Source organism: Eurosta solidaginis, chromosome 3 (genome assembly GCF_040869045.1).
Source record: "Eurosta solidaginis isolate ZX-2024a chromosome 3, ASM4086904v1, whole genome shotgun sequence".
Taxonomy (NCBI): domain Eukaryota; kingdom Metazoa; phylum Arthropoda; class Insecta; order Diptera; family Tephritidae; genus Eurosta; species Eurosta solidaginis.
The window spans coordinates 73,447,236-73,472,009 of record NC_090321.1 but is presented as its reverse complement, the minus strand read 5'-3'; the positions used below and the strand labels follow the sequence as shown (position 1 = coordinate 73,472,009).

Below are 24,774 nucleotides of genomic sequence, written 5' to 3'. Positions count from 1 at the left end.
GATAACTTTTGTTTAATATTCAACTATTTGCGTAACCATTAGCCTTTCCAAAACCTTTGACAAAGAAGGAAGTATGCTAATTGGCCTAAAATCTGTCGGAATGGCACCCGAACGATTTTTAGAGATTGGATTAACTTTAGCTATTTTCCAGGAATCCGGAAACGTCGAATTAGTGGTGGAAAAATTCAAAATGTGTGTTAGGGTTGAAAGTATGAATGGAATTATTAGCTTTATAGATTTTAAGCTTACGTTGTCCTCTCCAATGGCATTCGATTTAATAGAAAAAATACTTTTTAGAATATCATACTCAGTCACAGTTGAGAAGTCAAATGTTTTTTTCTGTTGCAAGTAGTAAGCTTTCATTTAGTTTAAAATCTCTGCTGCTTTGGTTAATGTTAGATTCTAAGAAGTAATCATTCATAGAGTTGGCGTCTAAATTGCAATCTAGACTAGTTTTACTCCTAATTCCAACAGACTTTAGATTGCTCCACAATATTTTGCCAGATAAGTTGACATCTAACTTGGTACGGTAGTGCTGCCTTTTAGAGTTTTTCGTGGTCAGATTAGCTTTGTTACGGGCAACGCGGTATGCTTCCCAGTTTTCGCGCGTTGGTGTACGTTTCCAACGTATGTATAGCCTGTTTCTCGTTTTTATACTCTGTAATACCACTCTTGTAAACCATGGAGGTTTTTTATTGGAGACTTTGGCCATTCTTATAGGGATATATTTATCATAAAGATAATTTAAGCTTGAAGTGAAAAAGTCTAGTTTTTGGTTTATATCTGGAAAGAACCAAGCTGTGTTCCAATCAAGGATGCCAGCCTCATATCTTAATGCATCAACATCAACAGATTTAAAATCGCTGTAATAAAATTGTTTGTCGACATCATTACTTACTTACTTAATTGGCGCTTAACCGTCTAAACGGTTATGGCCGTCCAACAAGGCGCGCCAGTCGCTCCTTCGCTCCGCCAACCGGCGCCAATTGGTCACACCAAGGGAGTTTAAATCGTTTTCCACCTGGTCCTTCCAACGGAGTGGGGGCCGCCCTCTACCTCTGCTTCCATAGGCGGGTTCCGATAGAAACACTTTCTTGGCCGGAGCATCATCTTTCATTCGCATAACATGGCCTAGCCAGCGTAGCCGCTGCGTTTTAATTCGCTGGACTATGTTGATGTCTGCGTATAGCTCGTACAGCTCATCATTAAATCTTCTTCGGTACTCGCCATCGCCAACGCGTAGAGGTCCATAAATCTTTCGAAGAACTTTTCTCTCGAACACTCCCAAAGCCGCTTCATCTGCTGTTGTCATGGTCCATACTTCTGCCCCATATAGCAGGACGGGTACGATAAGTGACTTGTAGAGTAGGATTTTCGTTCGCAGAGAGAGGACTTTACTTTTCAATTGCCTACCTAGTCCAAAGTAGCATTTATTGGCAAGATTGATTCTTCGCTGGATTTCAGTGCTGATGTTGTTGCTAATGTTGATGCTGGTTCCCAAATAAACGAAATCTTTTACTATTTCGAAATTATGGCTGCCAACAGTAGCGTGGTTGCCAAGGCGCATATGCGCTGACTCTTTGCTCGATGACAGCAGGTACTTCGTTTTGTCCTCATTCACCATCAAACCCATCTTTACCGCTTCTTTTTCCAGCTTGGAGTAAGCAGAACTAACAGCGCGGGTGTTTAGGCCGATGATATCAATGTCATCAGCATATGCCAGTAATTGCACGCTTTTATAGTATATTGTTCCAGCGCGGTTAAGTTCTGCAGCTAGTATAATTTTCTCCAGCATCAAATTAAAGAAATCGCACGATAGGGGGTCTGAAACCTCGTTTAGTTTCGAACGGCTCGGAGAGGTCCTTCCCAATTCTGACTGAGCTGATGGTGTTGCTCAACGTCACTTTGCACAGCCGTATAAGTTTTGCGGGGAAACCAAATTCAGACATAGCGGCATATAGGCAGCTCCTTTTCGTGCTGTCGAAGGCGGCTTTAAAGTCGACGAAGAGGTGATGTGTGCCGATTCTCTTTTCACGGGTTTTTTCCAAGATTTGGCGCATTGTGAAAATCTGGTCGATGGTAGATTTACCAGGTCTGAAGCCGCACTGATAAGGTCCAATCAGCCGGTTCACGGTGGGCTTCAATCTTTCGCACAATACACTTGAAAGGACCTTATATGCGATATTAAGAAGGCTGATTCCACGATAGTTGGTGCATTTTGCAGTATCCCCCTTCTTGTGGACTGGGCAAAGAACACTTAGATTCCAACCGTCGGGCATGCTTTCGTCCGCCCATATTTTGCTAAGAAGCTGCTGCATGCGCCTTACCAACTCCTCGCCGCCGAACTTGAATAGCTCCGCAGGCAATCCATCAGCGCCCACGGCCTTGTTGTTTTTCAATCTGGTTATTGCTATTCTAACTTCGTCATAATCGGGCGGGGGGACATATATTCCATCATCATCGATTGCGGGATCGGGTTCTTCATCTCTGCGCGGTGAATTGCTGCCTCCATTTAGGAGAGCAGAGAAGTGTTCCCTCCATAATCTAAGCACTCTCTGGACATCAGTTACAAGGTCGCCGTTTTCATTCCTACAGGAGTTTGCCCCGGTCTTAAAACCTTCCGTCTGTCGCCGTATTTTTTGGTAGAATTTTCGGGCGTTATTCCTGGTGGCTAGCAGCTCAAGCTCCTCGCACTCACGCCTTTCTGCTTCTGCTTTTTTCTTCCTGAAAAGGCGTCTCGCTTCCCTTTTCAACTCACGATAGCGTTCACACACTCCTCTTGTCGCGCTCGCTTTTAACGTAGCCCTGTAGGCAGCGTCTTTTCTTTCGGTTGCAACGCGGCATTCTTCATCATACCAGTTGTTTTTTCGTGGCCGCCGGTAACCAATTTCTTCCTCCTCGGCGGCAGTATGAAGTGCTTTGGAGATATGCTCCCACTGCTCCTGTATTCCGTCAGGATGAGTTGTGCCCTCAGAGAGCAGGTGTGAGAGTCGAGTTGCGAAATCATTGGCAGTATGTTGTGATTGAAGCTTTTCGACGTCTAGCTTTCCTTGTGTTTTTTGTTCCTTGTTTTTAGCCGCGTTGAGGCGGGTGCGTATTTTTTTTTCATTATTAAACTGTAAATCATACGCTAAAAACATATCATGATCTGATACTCCTGGAATGGAAAACTGATCACAATGAAGTAAGTTAGAACTGTCAGACACATATATAATGTCAAGCAGACTTGATTTACAATTATGACCAAAGCGGGTGGGAAATTTATTTATTACTTCCAAACCAGCAGAAAGCAGCCTATTTGTTAAATCAATGGAACTGCTTTCACTATTGAGAAGATCAATATTGAAATCTCAACATAACAAGACATGCTCATATTTGGTAGCTAACGCAGCAACTTCATTGAAAAGGCCACTAAGATCAAATCTTCTACTAGGATTGTAAACACATACGACCAAACACTTCCTGCAACCATCTCCAATTTCTACCACCAAATACTCAACCGGATCATCACAACTTGATTTAAATATAATTTTTCTATTAAACCAGGATTTATACTACAAGTTCGAAACAACCAAGTGTGGCAACTACATGCGAAAGATTGAGAATGAGCTGAGCTGTAGCTAAAAGAATTGAGAATCATCAGTGCAGGCCCGACGAGAGGGGAGGGGGACGTGGGGGATTCTCCCCGGGCCCGGAGTTTCTCAGGGGACCCGCGATTTAGAAGTACTAAGACATTTTTTTTTTCTTAATCAGGAGGAGTCGTTAGTTGCAAATGTGCAAATTTTAAGCCGAATTTCAAAAGCAACGACTATTGATAATGATTTTTTGCCTGGGCCTTCGAACCCAAAAATGTATGTTTACATGAATCCGATGTCGTAAAGTTTTCGTGGTGACACTGATGAAGGTTCATCTTCAAAAAGTCTTCCAACAATACCACCAACTCTATATCAAAGTTCACATTATTTAAACAACTTCGATATCGGTACCGTGAATAATGAGTTTTTGCGATCTGAAGAAGTTAACGCGGTCATCAAAGGTGTCCTGTTATTTTTCCTCGTTATTGTCATGACGAGGCATTTCCTACCTCGTTTTTAAACAGAATCTTGCCAAATGGAGAGAAAGTGGAGCGTAACTGATTAGTGTGGAGTGTCAGTAGCAATGCTTTTTATTGCCCACCATGTCGTCTGTTGAGCACCAATACTTTAAATCGACCTAAAATTTGTTTTCCTGGCGGATATTCGAAATTCCAGATATGGAGGGATTAATAAAAGAAGAAGGATTATTAAATGTTATATTCAATGGCGATCTTTACAAAATCTAATTCAAAAGGAGGCTACAATACACTTATCAATGAACAGATAATCACTGAAACTCAAAAGTGGAAAGAAATTTTATATAGAATTTTGGACACTATTTTATTTTTGGGTGAAAGAGGTCTAGCTTTCAAAGGCGAAGGTATATATTTTGGTGAACGAAAGATGAGACATTTTTTGTGCATCTAAGATCTCATAAGTCATTATGATCCGATACTTAGAGATCATTTGGAGAAAGTTAGGATTTCACAACAGCAGCACAAACGTTTACAAGTTCATTATCTTTCCCCAGACATTTAGAACGCGTTTATAGAAAATTTAGATCAAGGCAAGAAAGCCAAGTATTTTGGTACTATTATCGTTGATGCTATGCTAGTCACGTTGACTACGTTCATTTTGTGCTAATTCCATTTCAATTCGAAAGCGACAAATTTTACAATCCAAGAACGGTTTTTGGCTTTCGTGAATTGTAACCAAAAAACTGGTCGGAAAATCGCTGATCTAATTTTCTATACTCTAGGTAAACACGAAATCCCATTAAAAGGTTGTCGTGCACAAGGGTACGATAACGGCGACAATATGAAAGGAGCTTACAACGGAGCACTACGTCACATTGTCGACAAAAACTTGAATGTTGATTATTCGCCTTGTGCAACCCACAGTCTCAATTTATGTGGTGTTGATGGTGCAGAATGTTGTACGGCTGCAATTACTTTTTTCGGAGTTGTACAAAAATGTTTTACTATTTCAGCAGCACTCCACAACGATGGGGCTTCCTCAAAAAAAATGTACCGAGCTCTCTTCATAGTCTTTCAGACAAAAGCCAAATTTGACTGCGCAAACATACGGAGGTGTTACCGGCATTCTCGAGTACATCAACAAGTTCGAATGTATGTATCTTGCTCTCTTCAATTTCGTTCAAAATACTGACTACCATTTATGAAAGAAACGTGATCCTCCAAGCTAGAGATGCCACCATAGATGTTGAGGTCCGACATCTAGATGCATTATTAGCTGATTTGAAGTTGATAAGGAACCAATGGGAAACAATTTTAAACGAATGCAAAACAGTTGCTATTCAACTGAACATCTCTCCAAAGTTTCCGGACATTCGAAAGATAAAACCCAAAAGACGTTCTGAAGATATTTAAATGAGATGATTACGGATGATTCAGAGTCTGATTTTAAAAACAATACATTCCTGGTGATCGTTGATTCGGTAATCACTGGCATTACTGAACGATTTGCAGCTATGAGAAATTTGAGTGAGACGTTTTCCTTTTTGTGGCAATTTGAAGCCATGGATGAAACTACGGTTCGGGCGAGCGCAGCAAAATTTCTCGAAAAAAACATGTCGGACATTTCTCAAAGCTTAGAATGCGAAAGAATTCACTTGAAACACATTTACGAAGTAAATTTTAATAAAGGTCTGTCCCATTGGAATTGCTAAATGCCATCTATGTTCAAAATCTGTATACAATTTCCCCAACATTTATGTTGCTTTACGTATCTTTTGCACTATACCTGTCACCTTCTATATTGAATAATTAAAATTTATATCCATCATTAAATTTATCAGAAATGTATTAAAATCATATATATCATACTCCTATATTGCTAATAGAAAATGCTCGCAGTGTGTTTTGAATTCGAAATCAAAACAAGGCAGCCTATAAAATTTTTGTGATTGTAGCAGCATAAGTGTGACAAGAAAAAATTTAAATTTAGGTACATTCGATTATTGAATACAAAAACAAAAACGTTTAAACAGCAATATATTGGCACTCTGATGTTTGGGAATGTACCTAGCCTTTTGTAACAATACAGGAGTATTACATATATGATTAAAATGTTACCAAATAACTAGAAAAGATTATTTGAAACGATATGTGGCTGTTAAAAGAGAATTTTATTTCTACGTTACAATAAAATAGTATAAATAATAAATATTCTGTGTTAATTTTATTTTCAGCTCTTAGTCCAAAAATCATTTAATTGATGTGGCAAACATTTTTTTTATGTAATCCATCAATAGTGATTCATGAATAAGACGTCATTAATTCAAATTATCAAATGTATTAGTGGATTTTTATAGGGGGCCCGTAAATTGTTTAGTCCTGGGCCCGGGTTTTCTCTCTACGGCCCTGCCCAAGTGCTCATGATTTATTAACAATTGTTTTTGTTTTTATCGGCCTATTGATAAATGATATTATAAAGTATAAAATTTGGTGAAAGTGCGTTTGATAAAACAAAATAATAAAGTGTATAATGTTTAATATTGCCAGCATATTTGATGCAAGCCCAATTGAAGTTCGCTTAGTAAGTGTGTACATATGTATGTATATGAAGCAAACATTCGTATTTATGTATCCACATATTTACGTATGTATGTATATGGCCACCGTGGTGTGATGGCAGCATGCTCCGCCTGCCACACCGTATGCTATGGGTTCGCACCCCGGGCAAAGCGACATCAAAATTTTAGAAATAAGGTTTTTCAATTGGAAGAAAATTTCTCTAAGCGGGGTCGCCTCGGCAGTGTTTGGCAAGCGCTCTGAGTGTATTTCTGCCATGAAAAGCTCGCAGAGAAAACTCATCTACCTTGAAGATGCTGTTCGGAGTCGGCATAAAACATGTAGGTCCCGTCCGGCCAATTTGTAGGGAAAATCAAGAGGAGCACGGCGCAAATTGGAAGAGAAAGAAGCTCGGCCTTAGATCTTTTCGGAGGTTATCGCGCCTTGCATTTATTTATTTATTATGTATATGGCAACATAGGTACTTTCGTACAAAGCTGTCGCAACAACTTTTTTTGTTCATTTGACTACTAAAACGGTTAATTACGAATCAACGATTTGTGCGCAGTTGATTCAACATCTTGTTGCGATGGATAAAAATTAACAGAAATTTCGGTTGAATTGACCCGTATTTCGGTTTATTTTACCAGTCTTTTTCTTTCAGTGTAGCCATTGCGAGTTCACAAAAGTGGCGAATGTTTGAAAAAAAGTTCACAGTAGTAAATACCCTCGATCACCTGTTTAATCTCTGTTCGATTACTTAAATCATTTGCTCAATTGTATTTTCCTAACATTTTTCTAAACGACTGGTACATTGCATTATTTACATATTTTAAAATGTTCGCTGAACTGGATGCTCACATTTAATCTATTAACTAGATTTTAGAAATAAATAATAATATGTAGTCTGATTTTCTGGAGACACGTTTAAAAGAAAAGCTAATTTGAAACACAAATGGGCAATTCATGGAGCTTCAATTTAATAATCGCGAGCAAAAAACAAACCTTTCTTCCATTCTCTGCACTGAAAGAAAAAGACTGGTAAAATCAATCGAAATACGGGTCAATTCAACCGAAATTTCTGTCAATTTTTATCCATCGCAACAAGATATTGAATCATCTGAGCACAAATCGTTGATTCGTAATTGACCGTTTTAGTAGTCAAATGAACAAAAAAAGTTGTTGCCACAGCTTTGTACGAAAGTACCTATGTTGCCATATAAATAAATAAATGTAAGGCGCGATAACCTCCGAAGAGATCTAAGGCCGAGCTTCCCTTCCGATTTGTGTCGTGCCCCTTTTGATTTTCCCTACAAATTGGCCGGATGGGATCCTACTGTGTTATGCCGAAACTCCGAACAGCATCTGCAAGGCAGTTGAGTTTTCACTGAGAGCTTTTTATGGCAGAAATACACTCAGAGCGCTTGCCAAACACTGCCGAGGGGCGACCCCGCGAAAAACCTTATTTCTAAGATTTTGATGCTGCTTTGTCCGGGGTGCGAGCCCAGGGCATACGGTGTGGCAGGCGGGGCACGCTACCATCACACCACGGTGGCACTTACTAACCGAACGTCAATTGGGCTTACATCAAATATTCTGGCACACATTAAACATTATACGCTTTATTATTATTTTGTTTTATTAAACGCACTTTCACCAAATTTTATATTTAATAATTTATTTAATTTATAGTTTTGAACTTCGCTTTGCAAATAGAAATGAAAATAGTAGCCACAAAAGTGATTCTCAATTCTTTCAGTTGCTGCTCAGCTCATTCTCAATTTCTTCTCTCGCATGTAGTTGGCAAACTTGATTGTTTCGAACAAAACTTGTATAAATGTTTTTTTGCACAGTAAATTCAAAAAAGGGTTTTTCGTTTTGTATTGATAACTGAAAGACTAGTTTTTTGTTGTTTTCCCATTTTGTGTGTTTTTTCGATTTGGTGGTTTTCTTATTTTGGTATTTTTTTTTTAAACAAGTGGCACCATCGTCATAAGTACAAAGTAGAGAAGCAGTGAGCGTAAAATTCTCTTCGAAATTTCATCATGTATTGACTGTTGAACGCTGTTGAAGTGACCAGTGAGATCAGTTGTGTTAACAGAAAAATCAGTTAGATTGACCAGGAATCTGTCAATTTTACAGAATTTTGTTAACTTAAGATCGACAATTTCTCTTCTGTTGAAATAATAAACTAATTTGTTCGTTTGACAAAGAACTCGGTCGAATTAACCGTAATTCGTTCAATTTCACCGAATCTCCGTTAAGTCAAGAACAACAGAACCGATTTGTTGATTTTACTAGCACCATTTCTTTCAGTGTGGCCATTCGCGACAGCCCTTCTCCCTGTCAGCTATTATTTTACAGGTAGGTATGGCAATGGAGGAATAGAAAGATTCTTCATGCTGTGAAAATAAAAATTCGTTATGGTTTGAAAGGGGCATTTATTGTGAATGTTTGAATGGTGTAAATTTTTTTATTCAATCTTTTATTTTAATCGTCTATTCATCTTATGCAATCGTAAACTTTAATATGTTATGGAAATTATTATGACAGAAAATCGGAAACTATTTTCTTGTAACTGAAATTTTAAGGAAAAGGACTTCTTAAATCATTTACAGTTCACCATTATATTAGGAGGAAAAAAGTTATTCATAACCAACACTTTGTCAAAGAACTGCGAGACAGCCGAATAAACACGTTGAACATAAAATCCCAACCGTGGAGTGAATCAAAACACTCTACGGTGCTTTGAGAAAGTTATCACTCAACTACAGATCCACAGTTGTGTTTGCTGAAAGCGCACATTGCTTTAAAAACTCGATGAAATGTTTGGCAACTTGGCTTATTTTTTCTTAAGTTGTTGTTTTTTTATACATTTTTGAAAAATAATATGAATAAAGTATTCGGTAAATATATGATTTTTTAAGAGTTACAAAATATTTTTTTTTGAGATTGAATGTAAATAACGCAAGTCGGACAAGAGTGAATAAAAAAAGTTAGTATAGTCTTATAACGAGTATAAATTTTTGTAGTTTTATATCTCTGTGAGTAATATTTTTGAGATTTTTTTCAATGAAGGTCAAAGCATGTTAACATTCATAATATTGTGTCGAATTTTTCGGAAATTCCTAATTATTTTGCAGCTTCAACATTCAAATCTTTGAACTGTCGAATAAATAACTCAAGTATTGAGTATAGCAATATTTCCTTTATTTACAACTCCACTGTTGTAATACTACCAGTTACAATACTTGCGCACTTTATTAATAGCATGTTAAAATCAAACTGATTGAACATCACTTGGATTGCGCTGCTTTTATACTCTCGGTTACCTCGTTCGCCCATTTCTGCTATAGTCTAGACTTTTCGCGAGTAGTCTTCTCGAACAGATGCTTATTTATTTCTCCTTTATGTATCTGGTATTCACTTTTGCCTTCCAGCTATATGCATTTGCATGGGTGAGTAATAACTTCTGCTCTTAGGTGATAACTATAAGTGTGTATGTGAAATAATCTCTTCGCTCTCTTAGCTTCGCTATTTGCATGTATGTGTGTCTGCTTGGTTTGATGTTTACATGTACATATGTGTGGTTGAAACAAATTCAGAGAAAGGGCGTTCCTCAACCAAATTCGCCTTCTCCTTCTTTTCGTCCTGAACATTTCGAAAGATCCGCTTCTAGCAGAACTAAGACTGTTGCTTTTCTAAGAAATTTATTATTGCAGTGTGGATACTGGCGTTCTGATAGCTACATACTTCTAAAAAAAAATCAATCAGATTATAGTTCGCTTGCACTAATGTTTAGCATAGCCGAAGTAAGCCCCTAACTTACTGTTTCTCTTACTGGCAGACCAAAGTTATATAAAAATTAGTTCCAGTATATCTATTCGGTTGATAGTTTGAGTCACAAAAGATGGTGTGATGTGTAGTGCCAATAAAAATGTTCCAAACCAAACTTCACATTTTTGGTATTGGTTGACAAATTCCAGGATATACCCAATTAGACGTTCTTGTTGTTGTTGTAGCGATAAGGTTGCTTCTCGAAGGCTTTGGGGAGTGTTATCGATGTGATGGTCCTTTGCCGGATACAGATCCGGCACGCTCCGGTAACACAGCACCATTAAGGTGCTAGCCCGACCATCTCGGGAACGATTTATGTGGCCACATTAAACCTTCAGGCCATCCCTCCCTCCCCACGCCCAAGTTCCATGAGGAGCTTGTGGTCGCCAGAGCCTCATCTGTTAGTGAAGCAGGATTCGCCGTGGATAGGTGAGATTGAAAATTGAGTTTGGAGAAGCTATATATTGCGCTGGCAACCTGAAACGGTTGCGCTACACAGCCCCTTGAATCTGGTATTTTAGTCGCCTCTTACGACCGCCCCCTAATCCGTTGGGGGTCCCACGTATGCATAGTACATAATAGTAGGTAAAGAGGGTGTTTACGATAGTGTTCAAAATCGAAAAGATCCTAACAATAATTGCTTCAAGCATGGTATTGTTTTTAAAGCTGCCTTGTGCTCAGTCTCCCATAATTTGATATTTTTGCATCGCCAGCTTTTCTTAGCAGTGCTGTAAGCTTTTTATTCCGTTTGCTTTGTATATTTTTGATTTATTATTTATATGCATATTTACATATCTTTCAATTTATCTTGCTTTAGTATCCTCCTAGCCCACTTTTGGCACCCCAGCTCCTTTGGCCAACATCCCAACGCTATATAGCGGCACGTCTACTCATGTCAAGCACCCACCAACCACTAACCACCTGCCCAGAATTCCTCTAAATCTTAACACAATATCTACATATATCCATATTTTATTAACTCAAAATCTTTGGGGCCGCTCTCCTGCTACGGTGTCTCCGTTTTCATTACAGAGATAGCAACATTAACGCACAAATTCACCTCTGTAACTTTATACAAAAACAAAACGGTACGTTATGCAGCGCGGATGCACGCAATTATCGCCTGTCAAATGGAATTTCAACTTTATCCCATGGATATACAGGTGTGCCCCATTTACATAGAGAGCTGTAAGTACAACAAAAAACCGTAAAATTTCGGTGCGATATCTCAATAAAAAAAAATCGGATCTCTTTTTTCTCGTGCAGTCTCTTCAAATAATCAAAAAGTGAAATTACGTTGGTCCGATTCCGGCGTCACTTTAAATCCAGAACTCAAATTATTACAATATAATCTCGGTCAACCGCTGGAATTAGAAGAAAGCGATGGTTATATGCCTGAAAAGGTGGGCAATTTTTCACGCCTTACAGTTTATTTTCGATTTGAGCGTCAAATCGGTCACCATCTTATACAAACATTTGCACCGTCTTCGTTGGTGGTGATGTTATCGTGGTTTAGTTTTTGGTTGGGACTTGATGCGATTCCAGGACGTGTGACGCTGTTAGTTACATGTATGCTAACTTTAGTTACTATGTTCACCGGGCTGAGAGCGGATATTCCACCAGTTGCTTATGTGAAAGTGAGTTGAACAGAATTTCTTTATATGATACTTTTAAAGATCTTGTGATCGAGCACTTACTTTAGTTCAACTTAATTCTCCTTTTATAGGCACTGGACCTTTGGATGGCTGGCTGCATGGTATCCGTGTTTGCGGCGCTAGCGGAATTCGTCGTTGTAAAAGTTCTAGATGTTCAGTACCAATATCAGGTCAACAAAATACCCAAGGTTTTACCCATGGTAAGTGTTGCTGACATTCAAACATCCACCTAAGGTATTGAGGAGCGTTGTTCTACTATTTTTAATGGAGCGTGTTCGGAATAAAGGAGAGGATTATAATAAGTATCGTCTCTTATTGCTATAGTTCCTCGCTAGTTCGGAACTAGGGCATCTGACTTCCTTCTTTTCGGACAGCGCGACATGTGGCATTGTAACAGTTGTTATCATCAGTTGTTAAATCAGCAAGCCCGTTGTTTAGGAACTGTACCGCCTAAACACGCAAAAAGAAAAATAGCGAATGATTTTGGTTGCTGGTTTATTTGACAAGGTTTCATTCTAAACTGAAACGTTAGTCTCTATAACTTTATTATATATCAATATGTAATACAAAATTGTTATTGTCGCATAACGGCTCACTAAATATGAGATTAGTATACAAGAAATCAATGCAATACAATTCTTGTAGCTCTGCTATGTACATATGTACGTATGTTAAAGATGTATACCTTTGTATGGGCAAATAACAAAAATAATGTGGTGAAGGCACGGTAAAATGGTATGATTTATGAGTACCGTAATGTCGGCTGATAAAATTAGCATACGAATAAGGTGACCAAGTTATCTTTGAACATCATACACCCAAATGCATAGTGAAACCAGCTTGAATATTAAACATCCTGCCCGGCTGAACCTTCACGGTTCAGGATGGGTTCCTTTACGTCAACCAGACGACATATCTTGTGCACAGGGCGCTGGCATATATGCTTGATGAACGTACCTTCGGGCGATTTTGTTCCACCATTGTACTCCACTGGGACTATGCGCACTAAGCCATCCTTACCTGGATGCATGTCAATGATGCGCCCGATACGCCAGTAGCTGGGCGGCAAATTTTCGTTCAAAATAAGAACAACATCACCTATCTGTCAGCGGACCTGGCCCATTTGTTACGGGCCTGCAAAGTAGATAAATATTCTCGTTGCCATCGCTTCCAGAAATGCTCAAACATTTGTTGCAACTGCTGCCTATACAGCAATCGGTTTTGATGAATTTCAGGTACAGGTACTTCCGGTCGACAATTCAATGGGCGTCCAATCAAAAAATCAGCTGGTGTAAGGGCCAGAAAACCATTTGGATCGTCATAAAGCGGTACGAGTGGACGGGAATTCAAAACGGCCTCAATCTTTACTAGAAGAGTACTAAGCTGATTAATCGTAGCGTTTGTCGTCCAATTGTACGGTAGAGATGTTTTTTGGCAGACCGTACAACAGCTTCCCAAAGTCCTCCGTGGTGAGGAGCTGCAGGAGTGATGAATTTCCAACGGGTGCCAGTTGTTGCGATGTGTTGCCGTGATCTGTCACTTACCCACTCTTCTAAATCCCTTTGCATCTGTCGACTGGCACCGACAAACTGCGTGCCATTGTCACTGTACATAACCGAGCTTATTCCTCGACGACTAATGAAACGGTCGAAAACGTCAAGAAATGCCTGAGTGGATAAGTCTTCCGCCAGTTCAATATGGACGGCCTTGGTGGCCATGCAAATAAAAATCGCTGCATAGCATTTGGTTGTTGTATGTGATCGCTTACCTCCAACCCGCACATTAAAGGGCACACAGTAGTCGAGGCCAGTATGTGTGAAGGGCGGAGATACCAAAACACAAGATTTTGGGAGAGAGGCCATCTGCTGTCGTTGGGTTATCTTATGATACCGGCGACATACAATGCACCTATGTATATGCGACTTAACCAAGGTACGGCAATGAATTATCCAAAATTTCTGACGTAGATGTTGTAGCATGGATTGTATTCCACCGTGTAAGCAGTATATGTGTGCTTCATGTATGAGTACCGATGCCAAAGCGCAGTCGCGTGGTATGATAATAGGATTCCGTTGTTCGGCTGGTAAATCAGAATTGATCAGCCGGCCACCAAGGCGAAGTATACCGCGATCATCCAAAAACGGGTTGAGCGGAAGCAAATTGCTTGAGGGGTCTAATCTGGAACGAGGCTTGAGAGCATTAATGTCGGATATAAATGCGTTACCTTGCGATTGTCGGACATGCACTTCAAGTGCCCACTCTCTTTCTTCGGCTGTGACAACATCATCGCGCCGATGGTTCTGGAAAAGTGGAAGGACCCGCCGGAGACGTGCAGTGGTGTTAAGCAATCTGCTAAGCCGACTGAATTTACTAACCAGAGGAATTCGCTGATTGTTGAAAGTTGTCATAAGCATTGGAGGCTTCGTGTGCACACCGAGTAAGACCTTAGCTGATCGGGTTTCGTCAGAGAAAATATGTTCTTGTTCACAGGACATAGAGGGGATTACCGGTGATACTTCATCGAATGTGTGAATCATGGCCGGTCCTGTCCACCACAGTGTATGGGCTTCTAGTACGGCTGAGGTTACACCGCGGCTGGCACAATCAGCGGGGTTGATCTCCGAGCGAACATGCTTCCAAGCATCAGCATTTGAGTTGGTCTGTATATAGGCCACACGATTGGCTTCGTATTGCTTAAATGTGGAAGGTGGTTTTTTTATCCAGTAGAGAACTATAGTAGAGTCGCTCCACAAGGTGTAAGTGATCTACGAGCGTTACTTTCGGTTTTCCATTTTCGTCCATACAGCGTACGTAAATTGCAGCCGCATATGCGGAAATGCTTGCGTCACAAAATCCGTGCAGAGTAACCGATGTAGTGCTCTTTATGCCAAGCCACCGTGGTATTCGTATTCTTTCTAGTACTGGAAGATCATTCCGAAATGTCAGCCACGTTACACAAATTTCGGATATTATTGGTGTGTCCCAATCGAGCTGAGCTTTCCAGAGCGCCTGGAGGAACCTCTTTGCTACCACAATGACGGGAGCTAGCATGCCAGTCGGGTCGTATAGCCGAGCTGTATCTCTCAAAATAATGCGTTTAGTAACATGTAATGCATCACATACCTTTATCTTGAAGAATAAACAGTCGGTAGCTGGATTCCAGTGGAGGCCAAGTATTTTGGTGTCATGATCATCTAGATTAACTGCCAAATCCGCTGGGGCTGAAGGACTTATTTTCGATAAGGTCACTGAGCAATTAGAGTTCCATTTGGCCAATTCGAATCCACCTTGTTTCAGGATTGTGCTTACGTCGTGGGCTCGTGTTACGGCCACGTCTGTACCTTCGACGCTATCCAAATATTCGTCGACATAAAAGCATTTAAGTATGCTGCTGCTCGCTGCGGCTGCCCGGCTGGCGTCAACGATGACTTTAGCGTTATCCAAAGCGCTTTGTATTAATGCCCGGATTGCATTATATGGGCTACAGGCCATACCATACGTAACTGTGTTGAGCTTGTACGTTCGTAATGGTTCATTAGGCGACTTCCGCCAAAGGATTTGTTGCCACCTTCGATGCCGTTGATCCACCCACACCTGGCGAAGCATCTTCTTAATATCCGCTGTAATGGCAACTTGAAATCGTCGAAATCGATGAAGTATGTCCACTAAATTGTCCTGCAGTTGGCGTCCTGCAAAGTGGGCGTCATTAAGCGATACGCCATTAGTGGTTTTGGACGAGGCGTTAAATACCACCCGAAATTTACCAGTAACGGCATGGTGGCGTATATAATAACATTGAGTGAAGCTAGTTTCATTAGCTTCGATGACATTCATGTGACCCAGGGTCACATACTCACGCATAAACTGTATGTACCTTTCACGTAAAGATGAATCTGCGGCAAGCTTTCTTTCTAGTTGCAGAAATTGCCGGAGTGCCGCTTGATGCGAATTACCAAGTGGCGGTGCATCTGGCGGAAACGGTATTTGAACGCAATAGCAATTATCAGAAGAGCGAGTCACAGTTTTGACGAAAATTGTTTCACACTCATCATCCTGAGACGAAACTTCTACCGTTGGTTCCTCCATATCCCAAAACTTACACAGCAACCGATCAAGAGATGCATTGTCGATTGGATCGGGTTCTCTAAATGAATGATGGAAGGTGGAAATGCAGCCGGTTGTTGCGACGGGACCAAAAACAATCCATCCTAGTCGCGTGCGAATGGCACAAGGCATATTGTCGGGCCCTGATCTTATTCCAGTTAAGATCAAAGCGGGTCAGCACCAATAAGAAGGTCCACTGCGCCTGGTGTCCCCAGCGTAGGGTCAGCTAATTGAAGCCCTTGCATATGGCTCCACGAAGAAGTATTAACGGGTACAAAAGGTGTGGTTGATGTAATTGAGTCAAGTATGTATGCGTTGAAGTTGAGTGCGAATGTTTCATCAACCATTGATTGCATATGAACTGTAACTATGCCCTTCGTGTGAGCTGCGAAACTTGAACCAACTCCTTCGACCGGCACCTTACCAGCATACCTGGGAATATTCAACAAAGTTAGAATAGATTCGGATATAAAGCTCACCTGGGAATCCGTATCACAGAGAGCTCGACATTCCGGCATTCCATTGCGACCACTGAGAAGCACAATCGCTGTCGCCAAGAGAACAGTCCGGTCACCTTGCAGGAGAAATGATCGGACTTTACCAAACCGTCATTGTTGTCGAGGGTATACCTGAGGTGCAACACCTGGGGAGTTATTGGGACGGCTCACGAGGGGCTGATTGACGTCGTTCCAGTTGTTTGTAATGCTGTAGCGTTTTCAGACTTGCGGCACAAAAGGGTATTTTGCTTTTGCTGACACTGCGAACAAACACCTGACGGACACTCTCGAATGCTATGGCCGGATCGTAGGCAGTTAAAACAAAGCTGCAACTCCTTTACCTTGTTCCATCGTGCATCAACCGATAGAGTCTGGAATTGAGGGCATTTCACTAGGCGATGCGTGGCAGTGCACTGAGGACAAACGCCGGGATGTTTCTGTGCTGAAGATACGTGTGGATGCGGTGAGGCTGCAGCTATGTGCGTTCTTACACTCCTTGATGTACATGGGATAAACGGAGAAATGTGCAAGTGTTTGTGGAAGTTTATTCCGGAATACTTGGAAGCCGTTTATGATAAATGCATATGGGAGGGTTACTTCCCACGTGAGTGGAAAGCAGCTACGGTTGTCGTTCTCTTGAAGTCGCCTGACAAAATAAGATCTGATCCTCGGTCTTACCGAGGTATCAGCCTTCTTTCAGTGCTTGGTAAAGTGCTGTAGAGGGTTATGGTTGAGCGTCTTCAGGAGCTAGTTGGAGGTAATCAGTCGGATAGACAGTTTGGGTTCAGGAAAGGACGCAGCATTGAAGACGCCTGGACGCATGTCCAAGACTGTGTAGAGAGAAGCTCCAATAAATATGTCTTAGGTATATTTATTGACTTCAGGGGGGCGTTTGACTTCCTGCGCTGGGAAATCGAGCGGTTAGTGGAGCTCGGCTGCCCAGAAATTGCTTTGTGGCAGAGCTATTTCTCGGACAGACGAGCTACTATCTTTGGTGCCTGTGAAAGTGTGGAAAGGGAGTTGGCTCGAGGTTGTCCGCAGGGATCCATCTGTGGTCCTTATATATGGAACATGATGATGGACTCCCTGTTAAGGCAACTCGAGCATCTTTGCAAACTCTGCGCCTATGAGGATGACCTCCTCTTATTAGTAGAGGGGGATTATCGCGTCAGCATTGAGCGTACCAGCGAGCCCCTATGTAAAATAGTGGCTGGCTGGGGCGCCCATGTTGGCGTAGAGATTTCGGTGAACAAAACTGTGATGATGCTGCTGAAGGGCAGATTGTCACAGAATCGCCCACTGGTCGTCCGCATCGGCGGGGTCAGCATCATATATGCTTCTGGTGCTTCTTGGTGCACCCCCTCTCGACCTGGTGGTTATACAGCTCGCTGTTTCCTTCAGGCTGAGAAGGAGGGCAAGTTTGCCGCTGTTGGAGGATGAATGGGCCGCCGACGATAATGTGGAGAGTGGATGGTTAGAAAATAGGCGTCGATTAGAAGGGGTGGTTAGAGAGAAGTGGCAGGAGCGCTGGAGACAATAGTCCCAACGGCAGGGTGACGTAGGGTACATCCGGGACGTTTCATTTGTGGCGGAAAATCCAGACTTCAGATTTAATCTGAGTCATCATGGTCTTCTTAATGCATTCTTGCATAAGAGGAGCTTGAGCGAAACGGAGGGGTGTGTATGTGGGGCTGCATGTGAGGATTGGGTGCATGTGTTGTGCGAGTGCCCGGAGTACTCGGACATAAGGGATTTGGGTAGTTGTGGAGTTAATGTTGAAGAAGGTAGGGTTGATGTGAGTGGAGCGCTCTCCACTAGTCGGACTATTGATTTGCTCAATAGGTATGCTTTGGAGGTGTTTAGACGGAGCAGACGTGGTGGCGATCGTGGTGGTTAATTTGTGTGTGTGTTCGTGGATGTGGGGGGTTCTAACCCCACCTCACCCCTAGGCGGCCGGTCCGGAGTAGGTGGATACTCAACCGGAAGTGGCTTCGGCTGCGAAAGTCATACCAAGACTTAAAAGTGGTACCACGGGGAACAGATAGCCCGCGGAGCTTGCTCCGTTTCTGTTCGGTTGCGGTTGGCCCCTTTGGGAGCATCGTGGTGGCTTTGGTTGATATCCGAATGCGGTAAGAGTTGGTCAGCTCGAATGTGGAGTTGCATTGCAACCGGGTGCCATGACCCATAGAATGGAAGAGGTGTTAGATAGGCCTCCAACCCCACCAAGGTGATGATGTGTCCACTCACATTATCGATTGGTACCAAGGTAAGCGAGCCTTGGGGGCTGGTCAGACTTGCTTTGACCTGTGTACTTGGTACATACGTGAGGTTAGGTCTTCGAAGACAGGTACTCACGTAAAACCTACACTCGCTGTCCTTGATGTATTCCTCGTAGTTGAACTAGTAGCGGTTGCCGGCAATTCAGCAGGCAAATTGTGTGAACGACGTTCAATAAAATGAAGCAGGTCTTCAAGTTTTGGTATCTCGTTGGTTGTTAGACTCATGCCCCACTCGGTACGAGTTATAGTAGGTAACTTGGGTAATAAAACCGGCACCGCTATGGCGTCCCACTGCTCGACTGGTACTTTCATCACTGTAAGTGCGCGAATTGTGTTGCGTACGCAGTCAACAAAGCTGCTCAAAGCCCTCTGCGTTTCGCCCGGTTGGTTGGGCAGATCCAGTAAACGTTGGACATGGGTTTGTGAAAGTATACGAGGATTATCAAAACGACGTTAAATTTCTGTCCAAATCTCTTCATATCCGCCCGTATACAAACCTCCAATTAGTGGAACGCTGTCTGACTTAACATATTGGCGGAGTTTGCCAAGCTTGTATGTTGAATTCAGATCCACTCGATTATGGACCATAGTTTCAAACATATCTTTGAAAACTAACCAGTTCGCTGGTGAGCCATCGAAAATGTGTACTGACACCGGATCCAACCTCATGTCTGCAGCAAAATTGAACGACGGTGTTACCTGCACAGTTTTCCGTTCCTCTGACCTATGGCGTTTCAATCCTATACAAATGTTGTTGTACATTTCCTCTGTTGCTGCAAAAAGTGCATCGTGTTCGTCGAGTTCCTCCGATTGAGCTGCTGATACCAATGAATAGGTGGTTTTCTACGAACCGGTTGTAGTGTTGTAGCGATGTAGATAACAGTTGGTCGGCTTCGATGCTATCTGGACAATCCAACGCTTCGACCTGGCTCCAGATCCGCTGAAGCGATGTTCGCGAGGACGAGCGCAAATTAAAAGCCGCCATACTATGTGTATGTTAATCAAAAAACTAAACCGAAACCGCAGATACTTAGTCCTCACAGGAGGCACCAAAAATGTTTAGGAACTGTACCGCATAAACACGCAAAAATAAAAATAGCGAATGATTCTGGTTGCTGGTTTATTTGACAAGGTTTCATTCTAAACTGAAACGTTAGTCTCTATAACTTTATTATATATCAATATGTAATACAAAATTGTTATTGTCGCATAACGGCTCACTAAATATGAGATTAGGATACAAGATATCAATGCAATGCAATTCTTGTAGCTCTGCTATGTACATATGCACGTATGTTAAAGGTGTATACCTTTGTATGGGCAAATAGCAAAAATAATGTGGTGAAGGCACGGTAAAATGGTATAATTTATGAGTACCGTAATGTCGGCTGATAAAATTAGCATACGAATAAGGTGACCAAGTTATCTTTGAACATCATATACCCAAATTCATAGTGAAACCAGCTTGACTATTAAACACCCGTAGTCCTCGCTTGATATTGATTTGACTTCCATAGAAAAGATCCCTAGCCGCAGTGTCTAACGTGGTATTTAGCTGTTTAGACTTTTGTTACACCCTACATTATAGCTTAGTTCGGAAAGCTAAAAAAAGATATATGTAGTTGCCGGTTTCTCACAATTCCAACGTAGGCTTATCACCTAAGAGCAGCAGTTGTCAACATTTATTCTATCTAATCTTACCATTTTGCTTTAATTTCAGCGAATTAGCAACATGGAAAAGGGTCAATGTCCCACGGTTGCCAGCTGGGAGGGCGGTGCGGTACGTTCTCGTAAATCCACACAAACACCAACTACGCCGGGACAGGTATAAGCATAATAAACTCAAATAATAGTTTTAAAATGTATATAACTCCCTACCCTACCCTATAATCTCTGTAGACTTCGCTGCAAGGCAACGGTGGTCCGCCGAAACCCGCACGTCGTCAAAGTCTTCTCTCGGTGGCATGGACCGACACAGATACCGGAGTGGAGAAGATTATGTGGCGAGAAATCGATAAAGTGTCACGAGCTGTATTTCCCATATTGTTTTTCGTCTTTGTACTACTCTATTGGCCGATATTGTTGATGAAGTCATCCTAGGATTTAAGGAGTTTTAGAACACCACCGAGTTCTGGACTCCGTTAAAAAGCAGATATATCCAAATATGTGTATGTGCATACATTTTTATAAGTCTCCGATCCGCGCTTATAAACAACTAATTTATATTTACTTACTTACACGTACGTATGTATATATTAATTTAGAGATGAGAGAAATAACATAAAACTATGCTAAAATAATAAATTTTCTTTAACTTAGATATGATATAAATAACGGTTATGTTATCTAAGTACGTTGAGTAAATTTTTGAGATGATTTGCAGTACACGAAATTTTTTTATCATTTTATCTTCAACTTTTCATTACAATCGATAATTACTAAGTCATCGAAAGAAATCAATCATCTTTATTATCAAATAAAAATCGCTTATATCTAAATACTAAAAACTTTTAAGAAATTCAGTCGAGTAGCGATATCGATTATTAGGTACTGCATTTTTTTTTTTTTTTTTCTCAATGGCCTACTGTTGGTTTCTTAGGGCCGGTTTTTCAGTACAAGATCAACTTAGTTTGGCAGTTGAACTACGCTTAAACGTCATTTGTGGAGTTTAGACTAAGCGACCGATCTGGCAGGGTTCCACTCTAGTTCACCCATTAGCTGTTTGCGTTCTTGTTTATTTTGATAGCAAAATATTAAATTAACACATTCTAAATATTACACTAGTTTTTTCATTCATAATAGAATTAATTTCTTTATACACAGATATTTTAATTAATACTTTTTATTTACATATTTATAGCCGAGGCACAATGAAGTTTTTCATATATATGCGTACAACACAATGTTATGCATGTCAGTACCATCGCCACAATCATTCAAGATGTTGTGTTTGTAAATATGAAGGAACTTCAGACTTGGCAATTGAAGTTTATTTCGCTTTGCCTATTCACATACAAAATTTCGCGAAGAACTGTTATAAATATTCTCACTAGACAAGAAAAGTACTAACATATTTTGTATTCTATTTATTTGTATAATTGCAGTTTTTAACTGTTAATAATTTTAAAAAAGTACCAACAAGTGTGAAGAATAATTGCACTTGCAAAGTTTGAAAGTACGCTTAGCCAAATCAAATGTCAAAGTCTTCTTCTTAAGCTTTGCTGCCAACAAAAGTTGGAAGATTGCTACTTTTTCATGTCAGATGATACGTGCAATCTACTGATAATGCATAAGATTGTGTTAAACGCATCTATATGAAAAACTGTTTATGTGAGGGGGCTTAAAATCACAACGGTTTTATTTAGCTTGACTTGACAGGCCGGCCGTTGTGAACGAATTTCGCTTGAAACTTGGAACCCGATGACAATGCAATAATATGAAAAAAACTCCGATAGGTGGCGCATGGATAGAAATATTTCAAAAAATCGTATTTTTGGTCCGATTTGGCTCATATTTGGAACACATTTTCATGCACGTCTGCAGTTAGGCCTCTCTTTGTTTTTTTTTGAGGGTTGAAATGGAAAATGCCATTTGGAACCGAAGCCCACTTCGGAACCACTTTGGCAAAACTTAAGGGTGGCATTCCATGTTTCTCGTTTAAAAAAAAAATGTATTGGTGATTGCTGCCGGTTGCCAGGCTTTCAACACTTTTCACATTTGTATGGTTCCGAATATGCTATCCGACGCCATCTCGATATCCGGTATTATTTCTTAATTGACTTAATGGATCGAGGCTTAGCCCTAACCTCGAAAACGAAAAAAAAATTCAGCGCATCAAAATTCATGATTATACGTTGGTCGTATTACCAACTTTTTCGCAAAAAACTGTTGCATAGGCTTGAGAATTTAAAAATTGAGCATAATTAATAAAAAAAAAAAACTATTTGAGATCGGTCCAATTTGGAACTTTGAAATCCAATATCTACATATGTTTTGGATGATAACTCCGAAACTCTACAAAAACGGATTTGATCTATTATCAAAAAAAAAGTGATTTTGTTGCATAGTGTTATTATTATTATTATTACGTATGTATATATATTTTTTTATAAAGCTTAATGCAGACAACGCTCAAGCTATCTAGGGAAAAGTCGATAGTAATAAATATATAGCATTTAGAAAATTAATTGGTGCTTTAAGAATGATAAGAAATTGCCTCTATGTACATACAACAAATAGAAGCTGCTAGACTTATTAGCACGATATCAATTATGTACATATGTATGTAGGTATTTTCATAAATATTCACAAGTATAAAAAAGTTTATCCCGATTTTCATAAAACAATTTAAGAGCCGTTTTCTGTTGTGAACTTTCAAATGTATCTGTATTTTAATCGGACAGATAAGTCTCAAAATTTACTGGACAAAAGGATTTCTTAAATTATTTTTCAGACTTCACAACAATATAAAGAGGAAAAAATATATTAAAAAACAACACTTTAAAATGTCAAAGAACGTTGAGTGAATTTAGAAGAACAAATTTATTCAACGGTACGTTCAGAAAGTTATCACTCAACGATATTTGTTGTTGTTGTTGCAGTGATTAACCCTTTCAATCCGAAAAGCCTCTGAGGTAAACAGAAATTGTTAAAGGTGTTCAATCGTTACAATGGGCAAAGTAAAAGCATTCTATCACATCATTATGAAATTCGGGTAAAAAGGGGCGGTGGGAGGGGCTGGGACACATACGTCCCGTCAATATTTTTGTATGGCATTTATTTGTCCCGATTAGTATTTTATGATCCCTTACCTGAAATATAAATGCATTTGGTTTTTATAAGAAAATTAACTTTATTTCAAATTCAATGAATAATTTCAGTAAAGAATAAAAGAAAAAATAATAGAGAAGCAATACATACTGTATAAAAAGTGGGTTTTTATTAATGATAAGGTGCGAAGAAATCTTTGCAGAGAGGAATTTCGCATTCTTCGTATATCGTCTTGGTTCTCCTCTCATTATTTTGTTCCGCACAACCTGTGCAACGCCTTCGTTTAGTGATTGGAATAGGTAGGAGACCTACGGCTAGTTTCCTTCTTCTCCCAGGCATGCCACTTCGACGAACTGCTGCTCTCTTATTCCCTTGAGCTATCACATTTCCCGCCAGACCTATCACGAATTCTATGGGTGGATTTTGTCTCCGTCCAAGTTGAGAACTGATTACCCAACAATTGCCAACTGACATCATCAATAATGGGTAAAAGATTTCTTTTGACGAATAGTGTCTTAGAGATGGCAAATGATTATATGGAATAATTATTATGCAACCAATTACTATTTTTTTCTCCAATATATGTAAGCTTTATATTTTTGTACTTTGCTTTGGATTTTCGCAGAAGGCTCAAAGTTATCGCTACTTACTTACTTACTTAATTGGCGCTTAACCGTCTAAACGGTTATGGCCGTCCAACAAGGCGCGCCAGTCGCTCCTTCGCTCCTCTAACCGGCGCCAATTGGTCACACCAAGGGAGTTTAAATCGTTTTCCACCTGGTCCTTCCAACGGAGTGGGGGCCGCCCTCTACCTCTGCTTCCATAGGCGGGTTCCGATAGAAACACTTTCTTGGCCGGAGCATCATCTTTCATTCGCATAACATGACCTAGCCAGCGCAGCCGCTGCGTTTTAATTCGCTGGACTATGTTGATGTCTGCGTATAGCTCGTACAGCTCATCATTAAATCTTCTTCGGTACTCGCCATCGCCAACGCGTAGAGGTCCATAAATCTTTCGAAGAACTT

The 24,774-nt window shown here is 40.6% G+C and overlaps 1 protein-coding gene across 16 annotated transcripts in view; it reads left to right on the top strand.

The window, feature by feature from the left end:
* alka (alkaliphile) overlaps positions 1-24,538 on the top strand; it is a 169,883-nt gene extending 145,345 nt beyond the window's left edge. For all 16 annotated transcript variants that reach the window (XM_067772324.1, XM_067772321.1, XM_067772320.1 and 13 more), the window contains 5 exons: positions 11,477-11,632; positions 11,711-12,081; positions 12,171-12,299; positions 20,700-20,804; positions 20,879-24,538. In XM_067772324.1, the coding sequence (XP_067628425.1) occupies positions 11,477-11,632; positions 11,711-12,081; positions 12,171-12,299; positions 20,700-20,804; positions 20,879-21,079 (962 nt within the window). In that variant the 3' untranslated portion in view covers positions 21,080-24,538. The remainder of the gene's footprint in view (positions 1-11,476; positions 11,633-11,710; positions 12,082-12,170; positions 12,300-20,699; positions 20,805-20,878) is intronic.
* Positions 24,539-24,774: the final 236 nt, after the last annotated feature.